Raw genomic sequence first — 17,203 nt, 5'->3', positions numbered from 1 at the left:
CAATGTTGGAGTTTGTGATAACTAGTAAACCCCTCCCCCCTCGTTTCTGCTCAGACCCAACTGAAGCAGTGGTCACTTGTCCACTCACGGAGTGACCAGTCTCCATATTGGCCCCCCAACTCAAGCAACATGAATTCATTACCACCTACTGCTCACTCTGTGGTGAGGGTGGATCCACTGTGTCGGGTACACTAGGAGGTGCCTCTGCAGCACAGCCCATGGTCAAAACAACTGACATATGAGGTGTCCCATGTGACATGCCACATTCTCCACTACTGTTGCACCCTGAGGCAGCAGCCCATAGGCAAAAGTGCATTCAGCTCTTTGCAAATTGCGGTCAGCTCCTCCTGCATCTGCATGCAGTGTGCACCCATCATAATATTTAGTTAACAATTACTTTATGTCAACATTTTATGGAAACCAAATGAAAATGTTTTTCAAATCACTACTGCCCACCACTTACATTGAAAGCTGGAATACCCAGTAATGGGCATTAGGGAGCATGTTGACAATCAGTGTTGTAGCCTACTCCCAAAGGTATTCAATCTATGTACTGAGCATGCCAGTGACATTGTAATTCTGTCAGAGAGAGCAAAGGACTTGGAGAGCAGCTGAATGGAATGGATGGCTTGAAAGGAGGACCTAAGATGAACATTAACAAACACAAAGCTAGTGAAATGTAGTCGAATTAAATCAGATGACACTGAGGGAATTAGATCAGAAGACGAGTCACTAAAAGTAGCAGATTACTTGGGCAATTAAATAACATATGATGGACATAGCAGAGAGGATATAAAATGTAGAATGGCAATGCCAAGCTAAGCCTTTCTAAAGAAGAGCAATTTGTTAACATTGAATATAAATTTAAGGATTAGGAAGTCTTTTCTGAAGTCATTTGTTTGAAGTGTAGTATTGTATGGTTGTGAAATGTGCATGATAAGCAGTTTAAAGAAGAAGGGAATAGAAGCTTTTGAATGTGGTGCTACAGAAGAATGCTGAAATTTAGATGAGTAGTATGTGTAGCTAATGAGGAAACATTGAATAGAATTGGGGAAAAATGAAATTTATGGCATAACTTGACTAAAAGAAATGAACAGCTGATGGACACATTTTGAGACATTAAGGAATTGTCAATTTTACATTGGAGGGAAGTGTGGAGAGCAAACATTGCAGAGGGAGACCAAGATACAAGTGCAGTATGCAGGTTCAAATGGATATGATTTGCAATAGTTACTCTGAGATGAAGAAGCCTGCATAGGATAGAGTAAGTAGCATGAAGAGCTGCATCAGACCAGTTTTTGAACTAGAGACCATGACAACATCATCATCAACAACAACAACAACAACTCCATGATCTGTTAGTTACCAGACATCAGGACATGGCAAGTACCACTTCACTTCTACTGTTTGCACTTGCTTGAGATAATCAGTTCCAAGCTAGCTGACTGCTTTGATGCAGTTATTGCAGTTGTAATTAAACAGCAGTTTTAAAAGATGTCACCGACTTAATTTTATTATAACCAAACTAAGAGAGACATTTCAGATACACCGTCTATGAGTGCATCAGAGGCAGCAAAAGAAAAGGAGTTGTATATGCGAAGTGTCCAAGTCAAGTCGAGTACTCATCCTAAAAGAGACAGAATGTTATTAGGTCACATATGTAACACAAAATTCAGATTAATAGCATAAAACTGAATGAAATAAATGAAGGAAGGTGGTGAATGAAACATCTGATATGAAAAGAACAGGCCAAGAAAATACACCATGAAAGAAATGTTTACAAAGAGAGGGAAACATATGAAATAGGAAACATATGCAAGAGAAAATTGTGAAAAATCAGGAAAGAGGGTAGGTAAGCTAGATAGAAGAAATCAAGTGATTTATTCATTGAACCATTAAAAGGTTTCTTGCCACAGTACAGTCTCCCTGTCAGTCACTCCCTTTCAAAAAGATATTTCATCATTTACATCTAGTAAATCCAGGCAACCATGGCTGCTTTATGTACTGTCTAGCAGATCAAAATAAGTAAAATGTTACTTAAATGGTACTAAAGATTACTAACCCCTTCCTCCATATTATTGTAGGCTGAGGAAGCCCAACAGTGAGACATGGGAGGGCAAGTTCTTCCCCTCTGGCACCAACCACATGATCACCAAATGAGGCAATCTTTGCTGGCACTTGCTCTGATGGTGCCTGTATCACATGCAGACTGGGTTGGCTCTCCCCAACCATTGTGGCTGCAGTCACCCAGAATTCATATCGATGATGTGGAACAAGATGTGACACAAAGTAGTGTGTCTGGCTTGGAGGTATTTCATATTCTTCTTTCAACTGTAGATAAACTAAAATGTTTTATAATGTCAAAGTAAACTGATTTAGAAGCTGAAAGTAAGAGTTTTCTTAAAAAAAGATTTTCATAATACTAGGCAATTTAATTATTCTACAAAACACAGACAAAGATAGAATCAATGTAAAAGTTCTGAATTTTTTTGCTAACATATTAAGTGACTTCAGATAAAGATAACACAGCAAAAGTAAATGTCCAAAATATAGAAATGAAAGTTTAGAAAACAGAAGTTCGTTGCAGACAAGGCAACTGCACTCTCGACTGTAATTCAGAACACTGATATTCAGTCTCTGTAATATCTATTCCTTGTCCAATATGGTTCTGACAACTTTTGTATTCAATGGCCATATTTGTGGTCTGTGCATGTTGATATACTTCAGTTTTTGCTGTGTGTGTATTTGGAGGGGGGGAGGGGGGAAGCAGTGCTCTACAATATGATCTCAAGCAGTCAAACTTATAATATGAACTGAAGTTGTCACAGATATGGCAGGTTTTTATTTAGTATGTGAGTATGCTGCTCTGTCGAGTTTATCAGAAATAAGACAGCTGGTTTGATCCAGTCAGCAAATCTGTGAGTGGCAGGCTTGTTTAAGATGGTATCCTGTTGTGAATTTAGTACTCTGAATTAAGTTGCAATGAATTTGCTCTTTATTACGTCAAACAGTTAAATATTTATCACATGCATTTCTAATATATTTTGAATTATGAGAATATTTACCAGATGTGCACCATCCAGGGACCTCATGTACAAATTGTATCTTTTTATTATTCCATTTGGAGATTTTGGCTTTTTCCAAGAAATCAGCAATGTTTTTGCATTAGCAGCCAGTGCTTTAATATCTTCAGGCTTATCAGGGACTGTTAATTTATAAATAAAATGATTTGTGATACAGAAAAATCATCCTCTCATAATACGATATTATAACTCATTAATCATCAACATATAACAAAATGGAATGTTCATTATTGACGAACATGCTGCAGTCATGCCTAATAACTATTAACAGAATACTAGCAAAATATTTAGTTATAAAACAGTACTAACACATTTCATACCATCCTCCTGTGTTCTACAGAAGACAGGTCTGCTTGAAACACCATCCCCCACTCTGGTGTAAGCTCTCACTTCCATGCTATAGTTACAATATTTTTGAAGCCCAACTAACTCCATTTTGCATTCTTCAGTGGAAGATTCAGACTGAGATGAAGCCTCTGGACATTAAAATATTGTTGTTTAATTTCTGTAACAGTGATACTATAATATTCATGAGTTATTTATATGACAGTATCAGGAAAACAAAGCAACAAAATAATGGATGGAAAGAAGTGGTTCAAAAAAGGAGCCATTCTCAGCAAAGAAAAGGAAAGCATTATTATGAGGTGGTATCCAAAGTTAGAATTTTGTGAGCAAACAGTTACTAGTACACTAAAGTACTACTAAGTGTCTCTCCATACTTCCTGCTTGAATCAGAGTGACCAACAGCTGAGAGGTGGGCAGTTTTGTTAGATGTTAGTGAGTACTTTTACACTGTCATGTTTCCATGAGTTTGCAGTTTTGCAGTGGCTGACCTGAAAGAGCCGCATGACTGTAATAAGCGTTGTTTTAAACTTGGCACAACTACTGCAGAAACACATCAAATGGTGAAGCAAGCTTTTTTATACAATGCTTTTGATCAGACACTGACTTATGACTGGTATAAGCATTTCAAAAACAGGTGAACATCAAATGATGATGATAACTATATTCCATACATATTACATTCTATCCTGGATTTTCCATTAAATGATGATGACAGTTGTTCCTGTCAGCTGTAAATTGGCACCACGCCAGAAAATCTTCAGAGAGTGAGGGATTTAATTCCACAAGATCACTGACTGACCACCCAAGACCTCTATAGCACTTTGTGATTAAGTTATGGTACATGTGAAACTATTCTGCCTGAGTAACTTGATATGAGAGGGATTTCAGTGAAGTTTGTGGCATGGCTGCTTCTAGATGATCAGAAGCAACATTACACGGAATTCTGCAAGAAATTAAACAACTGCTTTAATATAAAACTAAATTGTCTTTTAAAGATTGTCACAGCTGACAAAAGTTGGATTTATGGCCATGATTGTGAAACTAAGCAACAGTCTTCACAGTGGAAGAGTCTTTCTTCACTTCCACCAAAAGAGCTTGACAGTCAAGAGTAATATTTACACCCTCTGCCCCTCCATCACCAGCTACTCAAGTCCAGTCAGAAACATCACCTATGCCATCAAAGGCAGGCCTACCTGTGAAACTAGTCATGTGATCTACAAGCTAAGCTGCAACCATTGTACTGCATTCTACATGGGCATGACAACCAACAAGCTGTCTGTCCACATGAATGGCCAATGACAAACTGTGGCCAAGAAACAACCGCACCACCATGTTGCTGAGCACACCATCCAACATGACATTCTTCATTTCAATGACTGCTTCTCAGCTTGTCCCACAAGGATTCTTCCCACCAACACCAGCATCTCAGAATTGTGCGGGTGGGAACGCTTCCTGCAATATATCCTACATTTGCATAGTCCTGCTGGCCTCAATCTTCGTTGGTTGTTGTTCTCACACATCTAGCCCCTTCCCTGTTCCCATTCCAGCACTATAGAGCTCTCTATTCCACCAACACACCCAGTCTTTTTACTTCTCTCCTATTCTGCCCCCCCCCCCCCCCTCCCTCTCTCTCTATCGCCTTCCGTCTACCTTCCCGACTGTATCTAACTGCCCTACCCTCTCTCCACCTCATCCCTGCACGATCCCCAGCAGTACTTTACTATTCCCGACATCTACCCTTCTATCCCCTCCCCACCACACAGCCTACTCCTTACCCACACCCATCATGTGCTGCTGTTGCTGCTTGTAGTCTGACTTCAGCTGCCAGAGACTGTTGTCATGTGTGTGCGACTGTGTATGTGTGTGTGTGTGTGTGTGTGTGTGTGTGTGTGTGTGTGTGTATGTTTTGACACAGGTCTTGTTGGGCAAAAGCTTATTTTGTGACAGTCTTTTTGTTGTGCTATCTGTGACTCAGCATCTGCACTGTAACTTATATTAGCTCAAGGTGTGTGTCCACTGATATTAAACAATGTGATTCTTACTAGCTTGTAGAAGCAATTTGTGAGGAGATATATGGATTATTATGGACTTTCTTGCATAGTTTTGTAATTTCTCTCATGATGGATTTCAAAAGGACTGTTCATTTGATACGTTCATTTACATTTTCATTCTTAGAAACTACAAATGTCAGCAGCTGGTACGAGGGTTGGAACTTAAATAGTGGTAACTATTTATTCACAACCGATACAGAATAGTTACATGTTTGCACCTGTTACTATCCTTCAAAGTTGTCACCAGCATTGTGTAGAGCCCGTTGGCAGTGATGTGGAAGGCATATTATACTGTTAGGAGAGCCTGTTCTGTTGATGGTCCAAATGGAGTGGTCTAAAGTTATGGTGGTTCTCGTGTACAACTGTGATAGTGTTATCCTAATGCATTATGTTCCTCCAAGGAAGACCATCAATGCTCAATATTACTGTTTGTTTTTCGAGCATCACCTGCGACCAGCTTTGCGAAAGAAGCGGCGACACTTTCTGTGCAACTCACCCATCATTTTGCACGACAATGCAGGGTGCATACAGTGCAAGCTGTGGCTGATCTGTTCGGTCAATGGGACTGGGAAGTACTGTACCATCCACCATACTTCCAGGACTTAAGTCCTTGTGACTTTGATTTGATTCCAAAGATGAAGGAACCACTTTGTGGGTTTGCGTTAGAACTGTTCCAGAGATTCGACAGGCAGTTGACTGCTCCATTCGCACCATCAACAGAACAGGCTCTACTAACAGTATACTAAGCCTTCCACATCGCTGGCAATGGGTTCTACACAATGCTGGTGACTACTTTAAAGGACAGTAACAGGTGCAAACATTAACTCTTTTGTTTCGGTTGTGAATAAATAGTTGCCACTATTTAAGTTTCAATCCTCATATTTTTTATAATTTAAATGAACAACAGAATTTTTCTAGAAAACTTGAGAGATTAGCAAATCAGTGTTGTAGCAAATGGATACCTTAAATCATATCCTTCAAGACCAACAAATAAAGATGTGCTTAAGAATTAAAGGGGCTAAGTTACTAACAAAGTATCACATAGTTTAATCTTAGGTTTACCATTGATTCTCATATATGTGAATGATGTTCTGCTTAATACACAGGAGGGATACAACCTTTACTAGTGGATATTCAAAGTTTGTTCAGAGATGTGCACTAAGTAATTTTCATTTATTCCAATCTGTTTCAACAATGAAAAGATAGGCTCAGCACTGTGCACAAAATAAGTCTCAGATAATGTTATACATAATGACAGGTATCTCATAAAGTGGCAATTAACAAAAACTGTACATAACAGGTAAAATGTGGGCTTGAATTATAAGCAGTCCTGCAACTGAAATTTGCATTTATTTTTTGATAATGATTTATGTGCCGGACTTCATTCATTCACTCATTTATGTGTTTTGTACATTTCATCAAGGAGGAAAATCTTCAAGGATGTGGAATGAATAAAAATAGAATAAAAGCAACTGTTAGAAACTTAATTATACACTACACAAACAAAACCTATCACTATACTGCTTCAGACATTTTGTCCTTACACCAGCTAAATCTAACTTAGTACATTAGAAGGGCAGCTGCTGCTTCCTTAGTTACACTAAATAGTTGTTTTTATCTATTGTAGATTTACTATGAACACTACTGCTTGCAGTGTAGAATGCTGAAAGATTGTCTGGTAGCTTGTATTAGTGGCTAACAAGGTAAATTTTTAATTTTCTTCTTAATTGCTATGGATTTCCAGTTTCTTGGTTTATGTTACATAAAAGCTTGTTGAATGCTTTTGCACCACAGTACATAACTCCACTCTCAGCCTGAGAGAAAGAGATAAAGTCTGCATGAAAATTATTTTTGTGTCTTGCATACTGACTGTGCAAATCACAAACCAGCTGAAACTGATTTTTGTTATCATTGAAAACCATCAAGGAATATATCTGCTAAGGAGATAGTGTAAAATTACAAGATCTTTAAAAAGTCTCTGCAAGATGTGTGGTTATCTAGTTTGCACAATGTTCTTACAACTTACTTTAGCTGAATAAATATTTTTTGTGATTTGTCTATGAAGATAATTCCCTGAGACAACAGGCAATGAAAATATGAAAAGTAAGCCAGCACCCTATGTGCATTGATTCAGTTTTAACCTGTTACTCAGTTGGAGAGCAGGGAATTTAAAACAGAAAATTTCATTTAGTGTGTGAGCAGTGCCATGTATTTCCTGTGTCAGCAGATCATCTTTGCCTATCTGAAATGGCATCATATGAGACTTTGAAAAATCCAGGACTGAATAAAGACAATATTATATAAAGGATAATTGCTACTCACGATATAGTGGAAATGTTATCGAAGATAGGCACAACAAAAAGACACTAAACAAGTCAAATTTTGGCCAAAAAGCCTTCTTGCAGCTTAGACACACACACACACACACACACACACACACACACACACACACACACACACACACAAGCACTGTCTCCCGCTACCAAGGCCATACTGTGAGCAACTGCGGATGCAGCCTGCACCCAGCCCCTTACCTGATAGCTCGTATCCCTGTAATAACCTAGATGCAAGATCTGTTCCATACATCCTTCCACCACCACCTGCTCTACTCCAGTCACAAGTGTCACCTATCCCAACAAAGGCTGGGCTACCTGTGAAACTAGTCATGTGATCTACAAGCTAAGTTGCAACCTCTGTGCTGCATTCTATGTGGGCATGACAACCAACAAGCTGTCTGTATACATAAATGGCCACTGGCAAACTGTGGACCATGAAGCTACCACACACAGCGTACACAATGTTCTTCATTTCAATGACTGCGTCACAGCATGTACCATCCAGATCCTTCCTGGGTGGGACTCTCCCTTAAGTATATACTACGTTCATATAACCCTCCTGGTCTCAACATTTGTTAGTCATTATCCTTTACTCAACTACCCCCTTTCTATTCCCATTCCAGCACTACACAGTCTTCTGTTTGACCAATGCACCCACTCCCACTTATTCCTCTCCTTTCCTGCCCCATATCATCTGTCTAACCTCCCAACAGCAGCTTTTCTTCTCCTTTCATCTGCAGTTATTCGGAGTCCGACCTTGGCAGCTACAGACAGGAGTCATGTGTATGTGAGTTGCATTTGCATGTGTGTGTGTGTGTGTGTGTGTGTGTGTGTGTGTGTGTGTGTGTGTGTGTGTGTGTGCCTTCTAGCAGCAGGGTTGAAGGGGCAGAAAGAGGGGTGAAGGAAAAGGACTGGAGATGTCCAGGAAAAGGGGTAGATTTCAGAAAAAGCCACACAGAACCGTGGGTCAGAGAAGAATTATTGGACAGGATGAGAAGGGAAGACATTGGGGACTGCACCGGTTGAGATTTGAAAACTGGAGAGCTTAAAAGTGGAAGATAGGGTAATATGCAAGACAGAGATTACTGCTAAAACATTGCACATGCGTTAATAAGAGTGAAAAGCTAGATGCATTGTACATAGCAGAGGTGGGAGAGGGATAGAAAAAAATGGACTGGAAAAAAATTAAAGCTGTAGGTAACTAAAATGGAGTGAAGAAAGGAGCACTTACTGCAGCGCAATGCTGAGACATAAGAAATTAATGTCAATTCAGGCCAGCTGGGTGGCAAGAACCAAGAACATGTTGTAACACTAGTACCCACCTGCAAATTTATGAGAAACTGGTGTCTAGGGGAAGAATCCAGATGGTGCATGTCGTGAAGGGGAAGAATCCAGATGAGTGTGTCATGAAATGGGCACTGAGGTCATGCCTGCTATGTTGGTAGAGCATGCTCTGCGACAGACTATTGTATGTTGCCAGTATACACCCTCTGCCTATGGTCATTCATCCTAACTGATAATTTGGTAGTAGTCATGCCGATGTAAAAGGCCAAACAGTGTTTACATAACAGGTGGTATATGACTCCCTTTGATAGCATATGTTTTGCCAGTTACAGGGCTGGTATAGGTGATGGTAGGTGGGTGGGTGCATAGTGTTAGTCTAGCAGTGGGGACGGTCATAGGGGTAGAAACATAGCGTATGGAGATGGGTGCAGAAGGAGCGTAGGGTCTGACAACGATATTGCAGAGTTTGTAGGGCAACAAAAAGTTATTCTAGGTGTGGTGGAAATAATCTCAGATAGAATGGATCTCATTTCGGGGCATAATTTTAGGAAGTCATGGCCTGGTCGAAGTAGCCGATTAATACATTCCAGACCAGGATAACACTGGGTGACAAGTGGTGTGTTCTGAAGTTGTTTTTTGGAAGGATCAGCAGTACCAGAATTGGATTTTATGGCCCAGGAAATCTGCTTTTGAACTAGGTTGGTGGTGTAATTACACACAGTGAAGACTGAGGTGAGAGTGGTGGTGTATTGCTGTGCATCTAAACAAATACGTTAGCCTCAAATGCCAAGGCTGTATGGGAGGGAACATTTGACATGGGGAGGATGGCAACTCTCAAAATGCAAGTACTGTTGTTTGTTACTAGGTTTAATGTGGACAGAAGTGTGTAGCTGGCCTCAGTGAAGATGAGATCACACCTGACACTGAACCTGCCTTGAACAGTTCTGACCACAATCTCAACTTGATCCACCACCACTACCTCAAAATCATCCCTTACAATCCTTACAAGAATGCCTCACATCCAGCACTGCTTCACAACCCTTCCTTAAGTCCCTACAACATGACCCTAACAACATGACCCTAACCTGTCCCCTGAAGAACTTCAGGTTCTGCATTCCCTAAAAGCTGATGACTCCATCATTATCCTCCAAGCAGACAAAGGATCTACTACTGTGGTACTTGACTGAAAGGAGTATGTTAGTGAAAGTCTATGCCATCTGTTGGACACCTCCACATACACCGTCTGCCATCAAGATCCCATCCCTGTGGTTCAAACTGACCTGCACTCCCACCTTACAACCTCAGGCCCCTCACAAGGTCAACACCTTGATCCATAGAACTTCTTACCCCCCCCCCCCCAAACTATACAACCTCTCCTTCTACCTTCTTCCTAAGATCCACAAACCCAATCATCCTGGTCATCCTATAGTCTCTGGCTTCAAAGCACCTACCAAAAGTATCTCTGCCTCAGTTGATCAGCACCTGAAAACTACGGTACAGAGAATTCCCTCCCGTATCAAAGACACCAACCATTTGCTAGATCATCTGAAATCTGTGCCTGTCCCATTCCCCACATCACACCTTGCTTGTCACCATTGATGTTGCCTCCCTCTATAGCAACATCCCCCACATACATAGTCTGCCTGCTGCTGAATATTTTCTGTCAGTGCCCACTTGTTTCCAAACCTATGACATCCTTCCTATTCATCTTAATCAACTTTATATTTACAGACTAGTACCTCACCTTTGATGGGCAGACATATAAACAGATCAGGGATATATCCATGGGAACCAGGATGGCTCCTTTCTAGGCCAACCTTCCCAAGGGTCACTTGTAGGGGGCTCTTCTGGAATCCATAAGTCTTCAGCCCCTGGTTCGGTTTAGATAAATCGATGACATCTTTGCCATATGGACTCATGGTGAGGGGCTAACTTGTTAAAATTCCTGGAATCTCTGAATACTTTCTCCCAATTTCTCACAAGGTCCTATTCTGAATTCTGTGCCTTTTTTCTTGATGTTGATCTTGTTCTCATCAAAGGCCAGCTACACAATTCTGTCCACATTAATAATAGTAACAAACAACAGTACTTATGTTTTGACAATTTCCATCCTTTCCATGTCAAACATTCCCTCCCATACAGCCTTGGCATTTGTGGCTAACATATTTGTTCAGATGCTGACTCTTTACAGCAACACACCACCACTCTCACCTCAGCCTTCACTGGATGTAATTACCGCACCAGCCTAGTTCAAAAGCAGATTTCCTGGGCCATCAAATCCAATCCTGGTACTGCTGACCCTTCCAAAAGACAACTTTCGAGTACAGCACTTGTCAACCAGTATTATCCTGGTCTGGAATATATTAATCAGCTACTTCGACCAGGCTATGACTTCCTACAATCATGCACTGAAATGATATCCATTCTATCTGAGATTTTTTCCACCACACCTAGAATAGCTTTTTGTCACCCTCCAAAATTCAGCAATATCCATGTCAGACCCTATGCTCCTTCTGCACCCATCTCCCTACCATATGTTCTACTCCTGTGACCGTGCCCCCCTCCCCCTCCTGCAAATCTTGTCTTATGCACCCTCCTACCACTACCTATACCAGTCCTGTAACTGACAAAACATATAATATCAAAGGGAAAGCCACCTGTGAAACAACACACATCGTATACCAGCTGTTATGCAAAACACTGTTTGGTCTTTTACATTGGCATGACCACCATCAAATTATCAGTTATGATGAATGGGCATAAGCAGTGGGTGTATACTGGAAACACACAGTATCTTGTTGCAGAGCAGCTGTGCAAGATGACAGTCATGACCTCAGTGCTGTTTCACCACACACACCACCTGGATTCTTCCCCTAGACACCAGTTTCTCATAAGGCAGGTGGGAACTAGCATTACAACATGTCCTTGGTCCTGGCCTTAATTTACATTAATTTCTTCTGTCTCAGAATTTCTTTGCAGTAGCTATTCCTTTCTTCAACCTGTTTTAATTTTCTACATCCTTCATTATCTTACCTTTCTATTTTTCGCCATCCCCCTCCCACCTCTGTTAAGTATAATGCACTTAGCTTTCCACTCTTATTAACTCATGCGCAATGTTTTAGCAGTAATCTCTGTCTTGCATATTACCCTATCTTCCACCTTTAAGCTCTCCAGTTTTCAAATCTCATTATGTGCAGTCCCCAATAATCAGACTTTCCTTCTCATCCTGTCCACTAAGTCTTCCCTGCCCCACAGTTCTGGGTGAGTTTTCTGAAGTCTATACCTTTTCCTGGACCTCTCTTATCCTTTTCCTTCATTGCTCTTCCTGTCCCTTCAACCCTTCTGGCAGAAGGAGGAGTCAATGGCTCCGAAATCTTGCACAATTATAAATTTTTTTATATGCATGTTCTGCCAATGTTTGGTGAGTAGATTTTTTTATCCTCATTACATTATAATGAACCCTTTTCATAATATTGTCATCATATGAGACTTTGTGAGTTCCAGACTTAAATTGTTTGCTGTGATACACTTACAGGCCTGTTCAGCTAACACAGAGCTGGGTTTCGAATCACCAAACTGGGATGAAGAATTGTGAGTGAAAATATTTGAAACTGGACAAGATGACTAAAAAAATAATTGTTGTAATATATGACACATGCAGTCTAGGGACCTTTGAAAACTATTATGTTGAGTTCTAAATACTTAAACTGTTTATCACGTGCAATAATTTTTCCTGAAACTTGTTAAGTTTGATAACAATTTTTCATATCCATCAAATTCAAATTTATTTTCTACATATATTTCATATAATACATAATTTTCACACATGGGTAATTTCAACAAATTACAAATTTCAATATTATTTGTGTGCAAAGATTAGTCTCTTTAACACTATTCTACAATTAAGTAATTCACAAAGTAAGGCAATAATTCACTCCATAGTGAGAACTGGTTTCATATACAATAATAGTAATATACTCATTTCTAGGGCATAATTATTTCTTACATTATTATTCATATTAAATAAAAACTATCCAAGCCTCTGTTTAAGTATATTTTAAAAGTATCTCCAGTCTACATCTTAAGACCATTTGGTAGCAAATTATGAAAAGCAGCTCCTTTGACATGTGGGCTTTTTGCTGTTAAAGTTGATTTATTTTATGCCTTGTAATATGGTTGTGAATAGGTGAGTGAATCTGACAATGGAAAATTGAGGATGGGATGTAACAATATTACGAGAAGGAAAGTTGCTACTCACCATATAGCGGAGATGCTGAGTCGCAGATAGGCACAACAAAAACACTCTCACAATTAAAGCTTTCGTCAACACTAGACACACACACACGCATGCGTGCACATGCGCACACACACACACACACACACACACACACACACACACACACACACACACACACACAGAGTCACGCAAGCCCAACTTACACACATGACTGCAGTCTCAGGCAACTGAAACCCCACTGTGAGCAGCAGCACCAATGCATGATGGGAGTGGTGACTGGGTGGAGGTCAGGAGGAGGCTGGAGTGGGGTGGGAGAGGGATAGTATGGTGGGGGTAGTGGACAGTGAAGTGTTGCAGGTCAGAAGGTGAGCAGGGAAGAGCTAAGGAGAGTAAGGGGGGGGGGGGGGGGGGAGCAAGTAGCGGAAAAGGAGAGAAATAAAAAGACTGGGTGAATTTGGATGTTCCTATTTATGACCTTCATGTCTTCTTTCATTAACATAATGGTTTGTAGCATATACATAGCATAAACTGTGAGAATATAAAAACTGGTAAATAGGCTTTTACAAGATGTTCATTGCTGCACTTTCATCACTATATTCAAGGCTCTCTTCTGCAGTATGCAAACTCTTCTTCAAATTAATTTGGCAGGTCTCATCCTACAGCATTATTCCGTAAGACCAGAAAGGATATATTAAACTAAAATACATAGCTGCCGACTGTGAGAAGAGGCTGTTAGTAATCAATGGCAAATACTGAGGCAGGTCCGGATGACCTACCCCGGAAAACTTTAAAAATTAGAAACCTGATTTAGGCCTTTAAACAATGTATTTCAGACACTTTCTGACCCAAAATAAAGAAGATTTTCCAGGAACAGAAAGAACTGTAAATGAAAAAATTGCATTAAGTGGAAAGTCACCAAACTAGCTTCAGGAAACATATTGAAAGAATTCTATTGTGTTCTCTCTTTTTTTTCCATATTCACTCAGGATGTCAGGAAACAGCTCAGTCAGTGTTACAGCTGATGAGAAAGATTTATTTTTTCTAGATCCAGTATCTATAATTTATATGAAGCTTCTAGAGTCGACACCAATGATGATATCTTCATCCCCTTTCTGATATATATATGGTATTAAAAGCTGTTGTTATGGTCTTCAGTCTGCCGGCCAGAAATGGCCGAGAGGTTCTAGGCGCTACAGTCTGGAACCGCCTGACCGCTACGGTCGCAGGTTCGAATCCTGCCTTGGGCATGGATGTGTGTGATGTCCTTAGGTTAGTTAGGTTTAAGTAGTTCTAAGTTCTAGGGGACTGATGACCGCAACAGTTAAGTCCCATAGTGCTCAGAGCCATTTGAACCATTTTTTTCCTTCAGTCCGAAGACTGGTTTGATGCAGTCTTCACACTATTCTATCCTGAGCAATCCTCTTCATCTTCAAATAACTGCTGCAACTTACATCCTTCTGAATCTGCTTACTGCATTCATCTCCTGATCTCTCTCTATGATTTTTACCCGTCATGCTTCCCTCCAATACTAAATTGGTGAGCCCTCGATGTCTCAGAGTGTCCTATCGACTGATCCCTCCTTCTAGTCAGGCTGAACCACAATTTTCTTTTCTCCCTAAATCTATTCAGTAGCTAATCATTAGTTATGCAATCTACCCATATAATCTTCAGCATTCTTCCGTAACACCACATTTCAAAAGCTTCTATTCTTTTATTGTCTAAACTATTTATTGTCCATGTTTCAATTCCGTATATGGCTACACTACTGACAAGTACTTTAAGAAAAGACTTCCTTTCACTTAAATCTATATTTGATGTCAACAAAGTTCTTTTCTTCAGAAATGCTTTTCTTGCCATTTTTACATCCTCTCTCCTACAGTTGTTGGTTATTTTGTGCCCAAATAGCAAAAACCATCTACTACTTTAAGTGTCTCATTTCTTAATCTAATTCCCTCACCATAACCTGATTTAATTCAACTATTTCCCATTATCCTCATTTTGTTTTTATTGATGTTCCCTCTTTCAAAACACTGTCCATTTCATGCAACTGCTCTTCCAAGTGCTTTTCTGCATCTGATAGCATTACAATGTCATTGGCAAGCCTCAAAGTTCTTATTTCTTCTATCTGAACTTTAATTCCCACTCCACATTTTTCTTTGCTTTTCTTTACACTTGCTCAGTGTACAGACTGAATAACATCAGACTACAACACTACCTCACTCCCTTCTGAACCACTGCTTCCCTTTCATACCCCTTGACTCTTATAACTGCCATCTGACTTCTGTATAAGTGTAAATAGCATTTCACTTCTTGCATTTTACACCTGCTACCTTCAAAATTCCAAAAAGAGTATTCCAGTCAACTTTGTCAAAAGATTTCTCAGTCTACAAATGCTATTACCACAGGCTTGCCTTTTCTTAATGTATCTTCTAAGATCAGCCATAGGGTCAGTATTGTCTCGTGTTTTCCTACATTTCTCCAGATCCAAACTGATCTTCCCTAAGGTCACCTTCTAGCAGTTTTTACATTCTTATGTGTAGAATATGTGTTAGTATTTTGCAACCGTGACTTATTAAGAAGATAGTTCAGTAATATTCACACCTGTCAGAACTTGCTTTCTTTGGAATTGAAATTATTATATTCTTCTTGAAGGGTATATCACTTGTCATATACTTCTTGTACACCAGATGGAAGGGTTTTGTCATAGCTAGTTCTCCAAGGCTGTCAGTAACTTTCAGCTTTCCCTTCTTTGCTTAGGACTGGTTTTCCACTTGAGCTTTTGATACTCATGGAACATCTACTCCTTTCTCCAAAGGTCTTTTTAATTTTCCTTTAGGCAGTGTTTATCTTTCCCCTGGCCATTTCTGCTTGGCCATTTTTCACTTTCGGTCAGTCTCATTTTTTAGACATGTATTTCCTTTCACCTGCTTCATCTACTGCATTTTTTATATTTTCTCCTTACATCAATTAAATTCAATACCTCTTGTGTTATCCAATGATTTCTACTACATCTCATCTTTTTACCTATTTGATCCTCTGCTGCCTTCACTGTTTCATCTGTCAAAGCTACCCAATTGTCTTCTACTGTATTCCCTTCTGCTGTTCTGGTTAACTGCTGCATAATGCTCCCTCTGAAACTCTCAACAATCTCTGGTCCTTTCAACTTATACAGGCCCCATCTCCTTAGTTTCCTCCCTTTTTGCAGTTTCTTCAGTTTTAATCTAGAGTTCAAAATCAATAAATTGTGGTCAGGATCCACATCTGCTCCTGGAAATGTGTTACAACTTAATATGTGGTTCTGAAATTCCTGTCTTGACATTATATAATCAGGCAGAAACCTTATGGTGTCCCCAGGTCTCTTCCACATGTACAACCTTCTTTCATCATTCTTAAACCAAGTGTCAGTGATGATTATATTATGCTCTGTGCAAAATTCTACCAGGTGGCTTCCTCTTTCACTCCCTTCTCACAGTCCATATTCATCTACTATTTCTCCTTCTATTCCTTTTTCTACTATGATTTCCAGTCTGCCATCCGAAACAAATTTTCATCTCCCTCAGTTCCAAGAATAATTTCTTTTATTTTTTCTCATCCTCCATTTCTTCAATCTCTTCATTCTGTGTGGAGCTAGTTGGCATATGATCGTGTTCTACTGTGATGGGTGTGGGCTTAGTGTCTATCTTGGCTATGATAATGTGTTCACTATACTGTTCACGGTAACTTACCTGCAAAAAAAATCCTGTTTCCTTACTCATTATTAAATCCACTCCTGCATTACCCCTATTTGATTTTGCATTTATAACTCTGTACTGATCTCACAAGAAATCGTGTTCCTCCTGCCACTGAACTTCATTAATTCCCACTAAA

At 39.8% G+C, this 17,203-nt stretch overlaps 1 protein-coding gene across 1 annotated transcript in view; it reads right to left on the bottom strand.

The window, feature by feature from the left end:
- Positions 1-1,609: 1,609 nt before the first annotated feature.
- The window catches only part of LOC126188805 (Down syndrome cell adhesion molecule-like protein Dscam2), a 168,919-nt gene continuing 153,325 nt past the window's right edge, over positions 1,610-17,203 (bottom strand). The window contains exons 10-13 of the mRNA XM_049930418.1: positions 3,404-3,559; positions 3,066-3,205; positions 2,143-2,331; positions 1,610-1,627 (exon numbers count right to left, since the gene is read on the bottom strand). Of these exons, the coding sequence (XP_049786375.1) occupies positions 1,610-1,627; positions 2,143-2,331; positions 3,066-3,205; positions 3,404-3,559 (503 nt within the window). The remainder of the gene's footprint in view (positions 1,628-2,142; positions 2,332-3,065; positions 3,206-3,403; positions 3,560-17,203) is intronic.

The sequence above is a fragment of the Schistocerca cancellata genome, chromosome 5, assembly GCF_023864275.1.
Source record: "Schistocerca cancellata isolate TAMUIC-IGC-003103 chromosome 5, iqSchCanc2.1, whole genome shotgun sequence".
Lineage (NCBI taxonomy): Eukaryota > Metazoa > Arthropoda > Insecta > Orthoptera > Acrididae > Schistocerca > Schistocerca cancellata.
The sequence above is the reverse complement of the archived record's forward strand: the minus strand, read 5'-3'. Positions and strand labels throughout refer to the sequence as shown.